The sequence below is a fragment of the Chenopodium album genome, chromosome 13, assembly GCF_948465745.1.
Source record: "Chenopodium album chromosome 13, dcCheAlbu1.1, whole genome shotgun sequence".
NCBI lineage: Eukaryota > Viridiplantae > Streptophyta > Magnoliopsida > Caryophyllales > Amaranthaceae > Chenopodium > Chenopodium album.
The window spans coordinates 23,109,137-23,128,369 of NC_137846.1; the positions used below are offsets into that span (position 1 = coordinate 23,109,137).

The following is a 19,233-nucleotide window of genomic DNA, read 5'->3' on the forward strand; positions in this document are numbered from 1 at the left end:
GTCTGCAACATTAGTTCAGCAACCGAACTTACCCCCTGACGAATTATGTGATAATCGGGCTGATGCTGACGAATGAAACATTTTCATTTGTAGTTTCGCCATTGTCAAGAATTACTTGCTAGGTATTTTCTAATTTCTCTGTCTTCAAGTTTCAACGATATAATCCAATCCAATATCTACTGACAAATAACCTGTTTATCACGCATTACAAACTACAGATTCCGATCACATATAATCATTGCCAAATTAAAATAAGTTCAAAATCACATTATAGAAGAGATGCTGCTTAGAAAAGATTAAGGTGATATTCCAACAGAACTCATTTTTATCAAACCATTCATATTGTGTATGTTCATTTACATTTGAAAGCTATCTAAATGGTATTCCATAGTCATTATACGTCGAGAATTGAATACAATGACACCCTTTACAATAATTCTTGAACCCCCTCGAATTACAATGTACCTAATTTTAACTTGAAGGCAGAAGCCATGTTATACAATCTCATGAAAACAATTACATCTCCAACTTTCCTCCACCATCCCGATAGAATAACTGAGTGCAAATCCAGTGATGCATTTTCATTTCACAAATGTCCTCGTATGTTGCGAGTTGCCAATACATGAAGGTAGCCAAAGAATATCAATGACGCTTAGATTTCCTACGTTTCCCAAGAAGTTTCAACATATTATCAGTGACATCTGGTGGGGAATTATCATCCTGGTTCTCGTTTTTGTTGTCAGTATGAGTCAACCACGCCAAAGCTTCTATAGCAGCATCCTTTTCTGCAAGATTCTTGTTTCTCTGGGGCTTTCCAACAAACTGCATCCCCTTGAATTCCACCAGTGCCCTGAACTCATTGGTTTTCAGGTGTTTAGTTTTGTATTTAGGAGGGGAATGTCCAGCTCTCATCAATAGAGTCTGCAGCAAGCTCTTTGGGTTCATTCCATCTTTCGAGAATTTATTGCTGTCTACAGGATCCTTAAGTTTCCTGCTTTCACGACCAAACACAAATCTCCCGTCACATTGATCTCCTGATATTAGTTCTTGGACGGCAAACATTAGGTACTTTCCTTCTTTTAAGATGTCGAAAGTAGGATCTTCAAGCTGTGTTGTTGCAAACATTTAAGATAACAGTAATCAGATATGCCATAAAGACTGAAAATTGATTGATTTATTTTTGCAGCCAAAACAAACTCTTATCATGTAGAAAATCAGAAAAGAAATGAACATTCATGTCTCTAAAGAAAGTTCATTCTAGAGTCTAGGATATGACATTCTTCTATCCTTTTCCCTTACCAACATAATTTCACAGCACAAAGCAAGAACAAAGGACAATGAAACATCACGTATAATTTCAAACTAATATATGGCTTCTCTATTTCCAGTTAACATTGGGAATGATGCAATGCTATCTTGAACACAATCAGCCAAGCACAATTTCTTCAAGCAGAAAGTTAACTACAGGAAATTCTCTAGCTACTAATATCTCCTACCATCTCTTAAACACTCTCCTCAAGTTCTCAGCACCTCAAACTCATCACCAAAAAACACATCCAGAGTAAAATATAATCCTATGAAATACAAATCAGTTTAGATACTTCATATTTATAATCATGCACATAGCCATATAAAAGAATAAGCAAATCACTAAAACTGTTATGAGGTAAATTTGTATGATTGATTCGATGTAAACAATCAAAATATCATTTCTGATTGTCATGAGAATATACTACACTAAACAATAAAAACAAAGCAGTGCCTTACCTTTTTTTGTAGAAGCTTATCAAGCTCTTCCTTCAGCTTGCAGTAGCATTCGGCTGTGTTCAGATCCATGAAAAATTCAACATAGCCATCCAACATTTTTATATGTCCAGGCTAAAGAATATACAAGTTAGCAATTGTGATAATTAGGCAAAAAATTTTAAATAGGCACAAGGTCCCCACCAGGGAGCGGGGGAGGAATCACCTGTGTCCCATTGCTAAGAGCACCACCAAAGAGGATCAATATAGAATCAGAGACACCTGTCGAGTCACGTATGAAAACTGTGTTGACTTTTACTTTTTCTCCAAAAACCAGCCATGGATAAGGAATTGTCTGGTACCGTGAATTCACTGAATTCTAAATGAAATATTAAAAAAGAAAACAAACGCTGTTATTAGCTAAATAGCTATACAAATGGGACAGAAGAGGCTACATCAAATGGGACAGAAGAGGCTACATGATACACTAAGTGACTCAAGAAAACAAATGAGTAATTCATAAATAAATTAGAAGAATCTACATAATTGCTCAGAAAGCAGATACCCAATGCCAGTCAACGAGATTGGAAAACAGATCAAAACAACCAAGCTAATGCATAAAATTTGATATGCTGATCAGCAAAGAAGTACAAGTAAAGCGGAGAAAAAAAAAAAAAAAAGAAAGAAAGAAAGATATCAATGGAAAAACTCTAGAGGATTAGTGAACATAAAGTAGATTGTTAATGTCATCATGATTTTCTAAAATTTTATCCAAGATCCATCAAATAATATTTTGTACCCCAAGATTCTTGAGCTTCAGAGCACCAAAGATTCCTTTAGTCAGAGTGTCAGACAGTGATTATATGAGTGGATATAATAAAGCAGGGAGTTATACCTCAAATCTTAATCTGCAAAAGATATAACTATGCTACAGTTGCTATTAACCTAAAAGCCAAATTCATTTCTACAATCCAACTTCTGAACAACCAACATACAGATAATCTAAGGGACCCCAGAAAAAAGGGGGGATGACCCATGAGAGTGTCATATTTAAGAGAGTCAGTCAGAGACTCAATGTATCACTAAAATTCAGCTTCATAGTGGTATTGCACATTTTGACGACTGTCAAAGTAAAAACTACAGCATTCAACAAGTTCTTCATCACATACCGCATAGAGTAAGACTTGCCCATCATCCTTAGTCTTAAATGACATTGATGTTTCTCTGTGCTACAAAAATCAAAGACATTACATGTCAATCCTCTAATAAGGCAAACTCATTTATAAAAATTGGCTCAGAACAAAAGTATCTCACCACAACAGATGCTATGCCAGGAAACAGGCCAGAACATATGACTGCGCGGACCAATGACTGATTATGACTCAGCTTATTATTTGAGCTCACATCTTCATTTATTAGGCCAGCATCTTTTAAAATGAAACTAAACTGCTTCCGAATAGAATGGATTGCCTGAAGAGTTTGGGCAGAGAGGAAATTCCTCCAGCAGTACTCATATGCCGATCCCTCTCGCTCTGCATCTTTCCATCCTTCATATGCACGAACGAGAGCCATATGGTCACTGTAATCCTTAGCAGAAAACCTGGCCTTTGCAATCCCAGCTAGCTGAACCAAGGTTATTAAAACAATCAGTTAGGTTTGTCAAAGACTGTAAACTTCTACTGAATACAAGCTTTCACAGACGGCTAATGTGCACCCAAAAAATCCATCTTTAGCAAAGATTGAAATGCTTAGTGAGAGAACAATAACAATGATAATGATAATTATGAAGCAATAATTATTATAAATACTCCAAGAATATTAGTGATAATAATAATACCAGATTACCAAGAATATTAGTGATAGTATAGATAATACTCCAAAGCATTCATATTATCACAAAGTTATAATTAATATGCATATATAAACTACAATTTTAAGCTAATTAGAGCCTTACTTCCTTTTCACACCCTTGTTACTCCAATCCAAGAAACTCAAGGCATATTATTAAGCTATTGCAAGAGCTTAAAATATTTAGGAAATTTCGAGCTAGCATGTTAACGGAAGTATATTACAGCTATATTTGAGGGTGTAGGTGCTAGGCCATTGGAATTGTCCTAATGATTACATGTCCAACTCCAAGGTATTTCAGTAAATTGCATCAGAACACCTATAGACAAATACTTATTAGCAATTCAAATACTGAAGATTGTCAAATGTAAAGTCCTAAGGTTGTGCTTGAAATAATAAATTCCATTTCAATTCCTGAACTAATACCCTGACATCCAATTCCAATGCATATGTTTGGGCGAAACTAGAATTTCATCTTCAGAATTTTACCCATCAGGAGAAAGTGAGGAAAGATATAGCAAATTTAGTGCAGAAAAAACCAACAATTTTGATATCTAGTTCTATAATTCTTACTCCGTAATAAATATTATAGAAATAGAATCCAATTTCCGAATTCTATTAGCTTCCAAACAAAGGATTTGGTCAATTCCTGAATTCCATATGAGTCCCTTTCCCCCAAACAGAGCATAAAGAATTTCCTCTTTCCTTAACACCCCTAGCATATACTAAATTATTCAGTTTTGGTCCATTTACACACTCTGGATAAGATATATTTTTATGTAACTTAAGTGTATTCTATTCTCTATTAATTAACTCGCTCACGACTATATATGTTTATCCATGAAGCATAATGGTTAATTTACTTTATTTTATCAAGGCAAAGGACCTCAGAAAAATGTATTTATATGTAAAAAAAGAAACTAATCAATAAATACAACTTTTATAAAATTGGCAATTTTAATAAAACAACCAATTATAACGAGAAAGAGAGAAAAGGAAAAAAAAAAAACAATAGCAGGCAAAAAATATGGCAAAGAGTGAGGACTTACATCCTTTTTGTCTTGAGGTAAAAGAAAAGGATCCTTAACACTAAGACCTGCTACTATTGTTAGGACAGGATCAAAGCAGTGGAAGATGGCACCCATTATAAGCATCTTTCCAAGTTTAGGATCCACTGGCAGCATTGCCAAATACCTCCCTAATGATGCATATATAGCAATTTGTAAGAGGATGTCCTCCAGCAAAACATAATCATTTATAGTAGAGTTTGACATACTAACCGAGATTTGTAAGATGCTCATTCTCATCCAAAGCTCCAATCCTTTTCAGAAAATCAATAGCATTTTGGACCTGTAAAACATTATGCAGCATCTATAATTTCGAGAAAACAAAAGTCCAGATATCACTCACTTCTTTCCAAGAAAACCAACACAGTCCAAACCCAAAGAGCACAGATTTTTGTGCATGGAAAATATAGGAGAAGAGAATTGAAGAGGTGGGGTTTAAGACAAAAAAAAAAAAAAAAAAAAAAAAAGAAAAAAAATGAAAAAAAAAAAAATGAAAAGAAAAAGAAAAAGCACATTGACTATTAGATTATTGTTACTACTCCAGCACTTTGAGTTTGGGTCCAATGTAGAGTTAAAGTATCCAAGAGCAATGGTACAAGGCAAGCTGCAAAGAAATGCACCTACGGAAGAGAGATCACATATTATTGCATTATGCGAAAAAAATACGACCCTTCAGTTCTAAAAATCTTTATCCTTCTTTCAGCTATGTAATGTCCCAATATTTCATCCATATCTAAAAGCAGGTGTCATAGTGAAATTCATCGATTACCCTTCCTTTAGTAAACAAGATGTAAGCCCATGCAATGCACATCTTTTTTCTTTAATCTAACATTTTGCATATTTCTTACTAACACTTGATTTATATGGTTTATATATATATATATATATATATATATATATATATATATATATATTGGCTTTTCGTAAAGCTCACATTAAATTTTTACCCAAAACAATTACAAAAATTTATACAAATTCCACATGAAGGTTACCATTTTTTTTTCCTTATGTGACTCTAAATAAATCAGTTATTTGATTGATTTTAATTCTAAATCTCATTTGTTAGCTATGGATATTGCTCATTATCACTTCCATCATTTACTTATATTTGACGTAAGAATTTGATCACTTTGGTATAAATTCTTTTATTTATTTATTTATTTTTTATTCTTTTATTTTTTTTTATTTTTTTTATTTTTTTATTTTTTTCTTTTATCATTCACTAGCTTTAATAGTTGCATATGTGGCACTTCCACTACTCTATCCCAAAATCAATTTTATTTATATGTGATGTAGTTTTTACTTTCTCTTTCCACTTACCGTTGCTCAAAAGAACTTTCTTCTCCACTCAAAACCTACAAAATTGCTTCAAAATCTAGTGCTTCTTAGATTAAAATTTTGTCATATATTATCATTTCAGCAAAAAAAAAAAAAAAAAAAAAAAAAAAAAAGAAAAAAAAAAAGATTGATAGAGTTTGAAAATTTGTTAATTATAAGTTAACTCTAAGAAATTGACCTTTGTTACGTATGTAGTTCTTGATCAATGGAGGGTTATAATTTTGATATTCTGGAGTGAATTTCCAAATAGGGTTTATAAAATTGGGGAAGTTGTTGAATTTTCCTCCAAGAATATTCAATTGGGGTGTTTAAACAATCAATTGCAAGAAGGAATGTCAAATTAAGAGTGTTCATATTTCCAATAAAGTTTTTCTTATCTAAATAACATAATGAAAATTAAATTTCACGAATTTCTTGTTCAATACGAGAAAAGTAAATGCAAACCTAGTAAATTGTAGCCATTGAAATGGTTAAAAAAAAAAAAAAAAAAAAAACCACTAGAGTAGCGGGCCCCATTTAAGGATTTCTTACAGGAAACAGTAAGAAGGTAGTGCTACTCAAAGAAAAACACAAAGTTTGTTATTTAGTAAAAATTAAACCTTATTAAGTTGTTTCCAAAAGAGGCGAAGTACATGTAGTTCACAAATTCTCTCATAAATGTTTTTGCAAAAGTATGACTAAAAATATTATAAAAGCTGCATCATAAAGAGTTAAAATCATATTTCATAGGAAAATTAAAAGGCCCTCCCTCCATCCCTTTTAGAGCACCTTAACAACACCTCACAAACCAGCCAAAAACCAATCACCCTCTTGCCAACTTGGCCTCAGCACTTCAGGCACAGTATACACTAAACTGCAATAAATTGAAAGAGCAGGGTACTTTCGTATGTCCTAGATCAGATGTCCAACAATTAGAGTGAGCATTTCTGTCTATAAATCATACTTTCACTCAATTAACTACTTATAAAGGTAGTCACAAAAACATAGCAGCAAATTTAGAGCAATGGGATTCATCTAAACTGCAGGGACTCAGTATCCCATTAATTATGTAAGAAAGCTAATAAAACATAAAAATATGTATGAGAGCCACTTACTGCCAATGGTGCTGGTGGCTGTAATGCTGATGACAAAAATTCTGCAATGCTGCCAATTTGTAAACTTTTAATTTGCAGACACAGAGAATTTAATGGAGTTCTCAACAACTCAGGGAGTTGGTAGTCAGCAAAAGCATCATATACACATCTGGGATACAAATGATAGCATTCTCCTGGCTGCACACGACCAGCTCGTCCCCTACGCTGCAATACAAACACAAATTTAAATGCAAGACTACCAAATGAGGTGATAATTTACAGATAAACATGCAATTGCAAAGCCATGGCAACATCAGAGAGACTCTCCCTAAATTCTAAGAAGACTTGGTTCCTAGTAAGCCAATGAAGTGAGAGAGAAACCCAACTAAGCATTGTAGCACTGAAGGAAGGAAAGTGCCTCTACAGCAACAGCAAGCAAACCCAAGCAGCAAAGCTTGATTAAAAAATGAGATGAGAATAATTAAGTGTGAAGATTTTCATGTAAGCAATGAAAGATATTTCCAAATAATTAGTATGCAAGATTAAAAGAAAAAGATAGACCTAAAACAAGAGGACTATGTTAATAAATGATTTGAGCGAGAATAAAAAACAGACCAACTATGGAAGAAATTTAATATCAAAACACTCACTTGACGCATAGAAGCCTTTGATATCCAAGAAGGAAGTAGACAAGGAGTGTTATTCAGAGCATCATAAGTGGTCTCTTTAGCTTTCCCGCAATCAACAACATAGACTATGTCATTGATTGTAATGCTAGCCTCTGCCATATTTGTAGCCAAAACTATTTTACGCACATTTGGGGGTGGCCTCTCAAATATTAGTTTCTGCAAAAGTGTGGCAATAAAAGGCTTAGAATACTAAGTAGAAAGAATGTAATTCAAGAGTTTTAAATCAAAAGTACCACCAACAAGCAGCATAAATAAAAGAGGCACTGGGATGATGTACCTGTTCAGATGTAGCCATTGAACCATGACAGGTAAGTAGCAAAACCCTGTTCGGGTCTCCGAGCAAAGGGTGGGCTTTAACCTGTTCCTTCAAGCAACTAATATCTTCCCAGCCTGTCATGAATACCAAAATAGCACCAGGCGGTTCCTTTCGACATATATGACACAAGACGGCTTCAATGAGATTAAATCCAATACAATCCGGTGACCAACAAGACAGAGAATCCCGTGCACGAGGACTGTAATTTTCAAAGCTTGAGTTTTTCAAAGCATCCTGTAAGAACATTATGAGGTACTCATAAACATTAGTATTAAATTCAAAGGTTCACTTATACCCAAAATCCAGTAAATCGAAAAGCTCAACAGTCAATACATCCTAACAATATTACAATTAATTCAAGTTCAAGTCCTAGATACTGGGTTACTGGTATCTGGCACCACAGTAGAAATTTGAAGGCAAAGTGGGGAATTATATAAAACCAGACAAGCAGCTGGGAGAAGAGGATCTTAACAGCTTCTATGGTGTTCAAAAATCACTAGCAAACATTTGAAAGTTATACAAAATAATAATAAAAATAAATAAATAAAAAAGGACGGGAACTTGACAGCTACAGTGATTATTGCATACCTAAACTTCAATAAATGGAGATGCTCAGTTTACCAGACAAGCAGACAGAAGAAATTCATTCTTCAAATAAATCATCCAGCAGTTAAGCTAGTACAAGCAAGTCCATAGGAAAGCAAATGTTTCTCTCTTTTTTCATTTGTTAGGGAGAGTTATGAAAGACCATGTTAAGACATACAGAAGGCTAGAACCTCAACATTCCACATCAATTACAATCACTGGTGTCAAGTCACTTGCAAATACTCTGAAAATTAAGTAACTACTCCTGCTGTCTCACAATGTTTAATAAATTTATTCTATTCCTTTCTGAAAAAATTCCAATTTTTTGGCATACATTCTGCCTTACTTCCATCAAGCAATAAAAATTCAGTTATCCTTTCATAGTTATGGATACCAATTGATTCATTTACACGAAGCAAGTGCCAAAAAAAAAAAAAAAAAAAAAAAAAAAATCTATTTCACATTTGTAGTAAGCCAATAACCCATAATGGTTTTTTAACCTTGACGAGTTTTCGGTGATTTATCATCCTATGCTCACATTTGCAATAATTATTACTGTTGAAAAAAAGATTATCATTCATTGACTGCTATGATAACATTGCAGGACTGAGAATAATCTGCATAAATTTCCCGTATGTTGCTTGAATCATGCTGCGCAAAGCACATTTCCTAGGAAATAAGAGGCTCCAAGCAGTCATTTTCCAAATCAAACAAGTTAGCCTGTTCGGGGTACTAATTTTATACAATAAAGTAACGGAGTCTTGTGCCCGAGTATGCCTAGGTTTTCATTTTTCCTTAATGGAATAAAAGAAATTAACTATGTGTTCAGATAATGTAGCCTTTTCATGAATTTGTTCAATGATACTATACCCAATAAAATTTCCAAATTACTTTACCTCAAGGAAATTTAAATCATATCTCTTACATTAAAATCTTACCCTTTACAAAGTTAATCTATATCTATCTATACTATATAGTAAAGTAATCACCACATATGACACTTGGCATAATTTTGTGAAAAATTTTCCCTCTAAAATGCTACTCTGTATTTTTTTTTTAAAGAAAATCCCATTAAAAAATAAAAATAAAACTGAAATTCAAATTTTAAGGGTATGCTAGACATTTTAATAAAATTCAAATTTCAAAAAAAAAAAAAAAAAAAAAAGTGTTACATTGATCATTTAATTTCAATTCATTATCATTATTAATAAATTATTAGATCTTATTATTATTATGAATCCATGCATTGCACGGGGCTAAAACTAGCTATATACTAAAAGACAAACTAGCAATGACACGTGTCATCTTCTGGTGTGTTTTTAGTTTTTTATTTTATTTTATTTATTTATTTATTTATTTTTAATAAAGAAATTAAAGATACAAATATTAGAGAATCTAAAAATATAGTAACTATTCCTTAAAAACTAACATGGTATATCATCTTTTGTTAACATTCTTTGTTATTCAAGTTTTAGTCCTATTTGCTTAAGAAAAAAGTTTTATGAAAGTGGCAAATGGAAACAAACATATATATCTTATGCATACAAATTTAAACGATCTTTACATGTCTACATTGAAATAAAAAAATCTTTGAAAAGTAAAAAAATTACAATGGTCTTTTTTTTTTTTTTTTTTGACAAATTAAATTCAATGGTCTATTTTGATTTAAAAGTTACTGGTCTATTTTCTTGAAAAACTAGATAGACAAAACTAGATAGACAAAGGTAGGTCTATTTTTCATATATTTTATTAGTATTCTCCGTGCATTGCACGGGATCTAAACTAGTTATTCTATAAACAAAAGAGCAACAAATGTATCAAAATATTTTGTAATGCATGATTTGTGCACCAGGGTGCACCATGTGTCTGGTTAAATAAAAAAAAAAGACGGAAAAAACATTCAGTTGTTTAAAAAAGAACATTAAGGTTTTTGAAAAAGAACATTAAGGTTTTTGAAAAAGAACATGCATTACAAAAGAACAGGAAGACATTACAAAAAGAACATGATAAAAACTTTATTAAAATTTCATGAAAAATTACACATTAACAGAAAAATCTTTATAAAAGATAATATTTCCCCAAAAATAGTTTTCTTTTCTCCAAAATTTCAACTTTCCATAATAATTTTAGTTTTCTCTCTCTAAAATTATTTTCAATTAAAAATAATTCAAGATTTTATTTTCAAATTAAATTTCAAAATTCATAATAACATATGTTAAAAGAACATAAGTTATAATGTAAAGAATATATATATATATATATATATATATATATATATATATATATATATATATATATATATATATATATATATATATATATATATATATATATATATATATATATATATATAGGTATGTTCTTTGTCAAACATAAGTATGCGCTTTATCAAACAACAATATGTTCTTTCTGCCTTTTGGGTGCACCATGAGCATGGTGCACCTTGGTGTACTATCTTATTTTTAAATATTTTGTTGAAAAATATTAGACATCTATTTAGACCATTGTTGAAGAAGGCTTCTAAAGAAGAATGATGCATCAAAATATTGAGTTGATTTAAGACAGCTATAAATGTTTTACAAATAATATTCCAAATCATTACACTTACATTAGAATCTTACACTTTACAAAGTTAGTTATTCTATAAACAAAATAGCAACAAATGTCTCAAAATTTTTGGTTGAAAACTATTAGACATCTATTTAGACAATTGTTGAAGAAGGTTTCCAAAGAAGAATGATGTATCAAAATATTGAGTTTATTTAAGACAGCTATAAATGATCAAAAAAAATCCCAAATAAGAATATTGAAGGTATTTTTCATGAAAAACATTACTAACAAAAAAGATTAAAGGGATGCCTAGAATATAGTTGGGGGTGCCAATATTGATCCTCGGGAAAATTTAGGTAAATTTAGATATTTAATCCAGATATGTCTTATTCCAGGAGTATTCACACCAGGAAGCCCCCAAGAAACAAGAATCCCATGAAATAATTATATAGACAAATGCACAAGGAATAGGGATCAGCATTGATAAGTATCATAAGTTTATAGATCAGATGCACATAACTAAGTTACAAATCTTACAATACTATAATATGTTTAAAACTGTAATAGTCCTCTCTCCAAAATAAGTTAAATTTATTCATATCATAAAATAGAGTTTATATCAGTAACAGTTTTAAAGGGTCCCATCAGAGTAGTTATTCTAACTTTTAGCATTTTAATTTAGCTCAAAGGCCTCAAACTTAAAACAAAGATGATAATGAAGTATCTCAAAAGAAGAACTTATAAAGCATCAGAGCACAAACAGAATTTGAACAAAATAGAATTCCAAACATCAGACACTAATGCATTGGATGGCATAGGATTGCCACAATCAAGCACAATAAACAACTTCCACAATGTATTGATGTTGTGCATTGACACATTGAGTCTACAATCAAGCACATACCTCAACAAGAGTAGTAATCTGATTCTTTTTCTTCCTAGGAACCAATTGTTTCTGTGTTTTCCAGACTTTTTCTTGTCCATAATCATCAATTTGGTTGAATGATGTCAATTTGTATCCTGTCAATTCCAGTACATCTTCTAAGAAATGAGCACTCACAGGATGAGTGAATCCCTGTTAAGATTATAAGTATAAGATGAGCAGCTAGGGTATCAAACATAAAAGTTACCCAACATCACTCGTTACAGAAATTTAACTCAAAGAAGAGACAAAGAGGTACATGATATACTTGGGTGAAATTATATCACTTACCGGTATGTGAATCATTGGGGCTCCTTCGAAGTAATTGGAAAACAACTCGGCATTCAATGTTGCACTCATCAGAATCAATCTCAAATCCCGACGTCTAGGGAGAAGATCTTTTAACACGATCAATAGAAAGTCTACAAATTTCAAACATCAGAATTCTGAAAATAAAAAGGGCTTGGGATACTATATATAAAGCTAATTTTCAATAGGCACACCTTCATTCATTCCTCTCTCATGAATCTCATCTACAAAGACATGGGTAACACCATTCAGGTTTCGATCACTTAGCAAGCGCCGCAGCAATATACCACTGGTACAAAAAAGTAGGTGGGTATTTTTCCCTTTCATTCCTTCTAATCGGACTTTATAGCCAACCTAACAAAAAATGTGTGACATACAAATGAACAAAATGACTTCTAAATAAAGATCTCTTAACCAACAGACAAAATAATTTGAGACAAAGACGTTGTATGATAACAGCCATTTCCAAAGATAGAAGAAAAATCAAGGATGGAAAACATCAAAATGGCCAAAGAAATTTTGAGCCTTAGTTTAGAATATGCAAGTCAGATCGACAGGACTTACAGATTCACCAAGAGGTTCTCCTCTCTCGGCTGATACTCTTTCAGCTACAGCCATAGCAGATATTCTTCGGGGTTGTGTGCAGATTATGTTACAGAAGGCACCGCGGCCAGACTCTATCTCAGATTCTAATATATACTGTGGAAGTTGGGTGGTCTTACCGCATCCAGTCTCACCAGATATAACAATTACCTGTATATTGTAGACATTCAAGAAAAGGAGATCATAAATATCATGCAATATTCAAATGAGATGGAATTGTGCAACACTAAACTGGCATATACATTCAAAAATGTTTCCGTAGATATATGTGTTGCTGCTTGCAAAGAAATTACATGATATTCTGAAACAGATAATTGCAAAAAATGTATTATTGAGTTTCTCTCTCTAATATAATATGTTGTGTGAATGCATTTTAAGTGTCTGGTAGTTAAGATATAAAGGAATACACTCTGGAGCCTAGGCTCTCATTTTTGTCAGCCACTATCATCGTTAATCCTACTAATAAAAACACAAAGTTGTAGCAAATATACACATATATTGGTCCTTGAAAAACAATTTTAACTTGACTATCAACATCCCACTTTGGGTGACAGATTTTTAGCTTTTTGTTCCTGTTATAAATATAAGAATACAACTCAAACACTAGTACTTCTGTACATGTGATACGCAGAAGGAAAATTGCATGTGAAGTAAGCTGACACAATCTAGTAATGATTTGAACTATAAGTTAGTTCTAGAGCTTGAAGAATTGGAGACATGAATGGAAGTAGCACTAAAACTAAAAACAGCCACAATACCAAAAAAAATTCAGGACTTTCAGTATAGTTAGAGTTGAAGTTCCTACAGATCAAGAAATAATATTTTAAAAATATCTCCTCTAAACCAGTGATCAGTACACATTGAAACAGCTCTGTTTACAGACAAGCCCCCACTGCTGAAATCATCACGCCATCAATTAGCTTTATATAACACAACAGAGTAATTGTTTCTGATATCTGAACACCATTATATCTAACACCCTGTCATTGACACTAGGCATAAATTTTGAATGCTAAACATCAAAGAACCACTCACACACATATCATAGCATAAATTCCTATAATAGAAACTCTAAATTTTTACGGCTCATTTGATAGGAAGTTATAAATGATAATAACGATATTGAAATTATGTGTAAATGAAGTCACATGCCGGTGTCAATGGTTATGCTCAGGGTTACCTAATACGTAATACATTCCAATAGTCGGAACAAGTACGAATTTGCAATACGCTAGGTGGGAATATTATAATACATTTGAGGTTTTTTTGCAATAAGATTTTTTAGGGTCATAATACGATATGAATAATACAACCTAATAAATATAAAGATTTTTTACACAAAATCATGAGAATTGGTATGTAAGACTTAATTCGGGAGTTCATAGAGGGGAGGGGAGTATTAGGTAAACCTACAAAAGAACAAACTGAAACAGGACAGCAAGTCAGCAAATGAAGGGACCGCTCCCCCCCAACCCCACCCCCCCACCCACCGCAAAAAAGTTGGAGTAATGGAGACAAATAAACAAACCCTTCCCTTGTTGACCTATTCTTACTCTCCACCCTCCTCGTGAAAATACTCTCTCTATCAAAATACGGCGAATATACTAATTTGGGAGTTTTAATTCGCAAAAGTACTAAGTATTGGAACAAAAAGTATTAATACAGAATACGCGGGGGGGAGGGGAGTATAAGGTGAACCAAGTTATGCTTGTCCACCCTCATATGCCTCTCAATGCTCCCAAAATTTATAAATCCATAACAACTTTAACAGTGGTATTTTGTGGTAATTTAATAAGATACGCATGTTTAGGGCTAAAGTTTTATTACCATGGATAATAATTAATTAACATAATTGCCTATAAATTCATCACCATTATTGCCATTATTACGAACACCAAATAGGTCTTAAAATATTAGTGCAAGTACTGGGATTTTCTAACCTAAAATAATACATCCATTTTGCACTGAAAAATGCTTCACAGTATTGTCATTATATTTATTATCAACTGTTGGACTATTTCATTAAATCTGATTATGAAAGATCTTTAATTATTTCCTGTATATTTTATTTATAAATAATAACTACAAATTTTATCCAAAACGTTTAGCACTGAACACTGGAAACTAGTTAAAAAAGAGACAGAAACTCATGATAGCACAACAATAATTTACACATTTTCACCACAACAAAGGTGCACTCAAGAGGTTGATGCATATGGACAAACAAAACCATGGAGAAGAAGCAAAGTCCCTCATCCTGGACATAATATCCCCAAAAAAATCATGGGAAACTAGAATGCTAAAAAGTTAGCATTTTTTATCATGAATCTAAGTTTTAATCAATCCTCACAATCAGATGAAACTTATTAAAGTTCTCGATGTCAATAAATATTAACACATACTCCCTCCTTTTCTTTTGATATTCTTGTTTAGAATCTAAGAGTTTTTCACAACTCGAGGGAATATTCTAGATTATTCCAAATACAAAGAAAAAATATAGTCAAGTATGGTCTTGTTTGATATGTCTCAATGAGTTCTTCAATCATAACGAATTTTTATCTTTTTTACTAACATGTACGTAGAGACATTAATGGTCAAAGACGTGCATTGACAAATACTCACAGTCAAATGAAGAATGCGAGAGTGTAACATCTTTCAGCTATAATTAGCATACAGCATCAGCTAAAGCATATTGCATGACTTGCAGTTAATATACTCTAAAAGTGTAAACTTTAACAATGAACACCTTTTAGATAAAGATAAAAAAAATATTTTAAGTGAAAGAAGATAAAGGTAGCATTGAACTAATAAAGAAAGAAAACATACTTGATTCTTTGCAATTGCTTGAAGCAGCCTCTCCTTTTCACTGAATGCAGGCAGTGATTTCCTGAATTCCAACATTTTTCTACCTTCAGGAGATTCCTATACAGAAGTAGACAAAGATAATAGAGATAAACAGCAAAATAAGCAAAGTAGAGACCAAAATTTCAAATGCTTTTGGGTTCATAGGATGTATAGTGATTTTACTGTACAACACCTAGTTTAGGGTAACTTCAAACTTGCTAAAAAGGCAATTTTTTAGTTATCATATTTATCGTACATTAAGAGGTGATTTTCAAGGATAAGTTTTATGAAGGATAATGTGATTACCTTTATACATTATAGAAGAGGTTTTTATGGGACAAATCTCTTACAAGAGCAATTTTATCAACATCAACAAAAAGGTAACTTTCACTTTGTTTCGAGGTAACTTTTGATCATAATAGGGCAACTTTACACCCATTGTACAATACTTATTGTACACCTGCCTTATTTAAATTGTCCCCAAATATTTATTACCTCCAATAGCATTTGTCTATAGAAAAGAATAGGAATATTTACTACTTACCCTGAAGACCACCAATTATCCAATCATTATAAACAATTTGTACAAAGCTTCCCCTATTTAAAACCCTTCTGTTAGCCTCATGACACACAAAAGATCAAACAAATGTGATTTTAGCTGAATAAATCTAGTTATATGAATGCGTTAAAAGTAAGATCATTACAATGATTGGAAAAAAATATATATTTTCTCCATATGGTCAACTTTGACCATGAATTCTCACCAACATATAAGAGAAAATATAGTCAAGTGGAATCTTGTTATTTTTTTACGGTCTGCAAAACCCAAACTCCCCTTGTAATTATTTTGTCAATTTTACTAATACATAATCGAAGTTTAATAATCGTCAAACTAATCATCCAACAACAAATTGGAGACCATGAGAATAACAACAAATTTAGCAAATTTGAAATAGAGGAACTAGTCATCCAAGTTAACATGTTAAATAGAACTTGGACATTGAAAGATGAGCAATGTCGATATTTGGCAATATTTATAAGCAAAAGCATCATAACTGTCATCTTAATCATGCATGAAAAGAAGCCAAACATACCTGCCAAGATCTCTGCATATTACGCAAACGCAAACTCCTTCTCTGAAGAATCCGTTCCATAACAGAATCATCCAACATAGCATTTGGATTCTCATCCAAAGTTTTGTTCCTGTCGGCATCAGCAGCCTTACATTCCAGTGCACCATCACTAGGCTTTCCGGAATCTAACTGCGTCCTATCAAGATGTTCCTGAAGTAAACCTTCCACCCTCCTCTGTACACTTAATGGAATTGCCACCTGCATAATAAAATGTATGCTACTAAAAAGTAGAAAGAAACTTGCTGAAAGTGAAAATGAAAACACTATCCAGAAAAGAACACGTTTTTTGTAAAGAATCTGAGAGTAAACAGTGACATTACCTCTCTTTGCGGCCGTTTATCATCAAGGTCTGGCCGATAATTGGGAAGAGGAACCTTGCTTGCAACAACCACTTTCCCATATACCTCACTAATAAACAATACAAAGCCTCACATAAGAGCTATCATCTCAGTCAACTAGCAAACAAGTATAGCCTATACATTGCCCATAAAAAATAATACTTTGTCGTAGTGTCATACCAGTAAAGTCCCATCCTTCTAGCAAGATTTGATATCTGCTCAAAATCTCTACGATCTCGTTTGTCTTTCGATACAATCTCTTGCTCTTGTTCATTGCGTAACAACATACTAAGTTTCCATTTCCACTCATCAACATTTGCCACCGAAGACGATGCCTATCAACCACATCACCATTTTACAAGAATCACAACAAGCTCTCATAGTCTCATTCAAACAATTGCTTAAATGCATCACCTTCCTAAGCTAAACAGATACATCTGTAACAATTTCTTAGTTGTAATACCACACATTACCTAACTTCAATCGAACTCTTCAACCCATTTGTTAAAATGAACATTTTTACCACATTCATAAATCACTTACTTCAATATTATATTTAAGAACATCAAACGGATAAATTTATGTTAGAGGAGAAACTCAGTTTTATCACTAGCTAAATTTCCCATTTTGAATCATGTTTCTCAATAACATAATTCTCAAATCTCAACCATAAAATTCAGTTATACAAATACTTCCTCCGTGTCTTTTTAGTTGACGTGCTTCATGATTTATACATAATGAAAAATATAATCAGGTGAAGTTTTTTTACATTCATCTCGATCTACTCCATATCAATTAATAACAATTTTTATATTTTTTTGCTTATCAAACATCAATAATATTAATAGCTGATTCGTGTATTTGCAAATGTGACTAAAAAATATGTCAACTAAAAAGAAACGGAAGAAAAACCATTAAAACTGAAACTTAAAATAAAATTACCGTATTCGTCTCGAAATCACACTCATATTCATCATCCGAAAACTGCTCAACGGCGTAACCAGAAAAATGGCGGTGAGAAGAGAGGAAATGATAAGAATACGGCAAAATCCCGAGTTTTTGACTGAATTTATTACGATTAAATTGTGGTGAAGTCAGAAAATTGAAAAGAGCATATGTTGCGGTTGAATTTCTGCAATTGGAGAGAGAGTAAATCGATTTTCCGCAGAGCAAAAGAAGTCCAAGCTTTGAATGCATTCTAATGGAGCTTCAAGCATGGCGTCAGCTCCATGCTCAAAGACGAATTTGCGTTTTAGTTTGATTCCAAATGAATTTCTGAATTGATGATCATGTTCTTCAAATTTTGATTTTCTGGTATTTTTGTAGGGTTTAGGGTTTATCAATTTTATTACTTTTCAATCTTTATCAATTCTCCGATTAACTTCGGTTTGTTGTTTGTATAGTTTCTTTGGGTTCTACACTTCTACTTCAGTACTTTGTGAAGGGCTAAGTTACATTATGTTTATCTTACTTTTGGTAAACAAAAAATTACTCTGTACTTTAGTGAGCTGAAATTAATTTGTTAAAACTAAATTATTTTTATTATTATTAGAATTAGATTATAATTATTTTTGCGGACTTAAAGTGATTTTTACTGTATATTAGTTAAATAAGACAAAAAGAACATGACTTAAAACAAATACAAGATTGATTAGGACTCACCATACTCAGCACATGTTGGTGAGCAAAAATTCCAAGTACTCAACATAGGAACAGGAATTGATTAGGAGTGGCAGTTTTAAAATCAAATATGATCCGGCTTAGGAGTGGTAGTTTTAATATTGAATACGATCTGGGGGGGGTTCTAATTCTATATAAAAGAATTTAAAAATTGTGTTGAGTATAGTTGTAAATATTTTCTGTACAAGATATTTG

General features: G+C 32.4%; 1 protein-coding gene across 1 annotated transcript; it reads right to left on the reverse strand.

Annotated features, from left to right (window-relative positions):
• Positions 1-305: 305 nt before the first annotated feature.
• Positions 306-18,760, reverse strand: LOC145576518 (DExH-box ATP-dependent RNA helicase DExH3-like). The gene is made up of 19 exons (XM_081634266.1): positions 18,301-18,760; positions 17,539-17,693; positions 17,341-17,428; positions 16,982-17,218; positions 15,870-15,965; positions 13,005-13,193; positions 12,635-12,794; positions 12,423-12,553; positions 12,114-12,284; positions 8,036-8,308; positions 7,720-7,914; positions 7,091-7,294; positions 4,872-4,941; positions 4,641-4,789; positions 3,058-3,366; positions 2,913-2,972; positions 1,970-2,122; positions 1,768-1,878; positions 306-1,107 (listed from the first exon to the last, which is right to left on the reverse strand). The coding sequence occupies exons 1-19, from the start codon at positions 18,553-18,555 to the stop codon at positions 643-645; spliced, it is 3,471 nt and encodes a 1,156-aa protein (XP_081490392.1). The 5' UTR covers positions 18,556-18,760; the 3' UTR covers positions 306-642.
• Between the last annotated feature and the right edge of the window lie 473 nt (positions 18,761-19,233).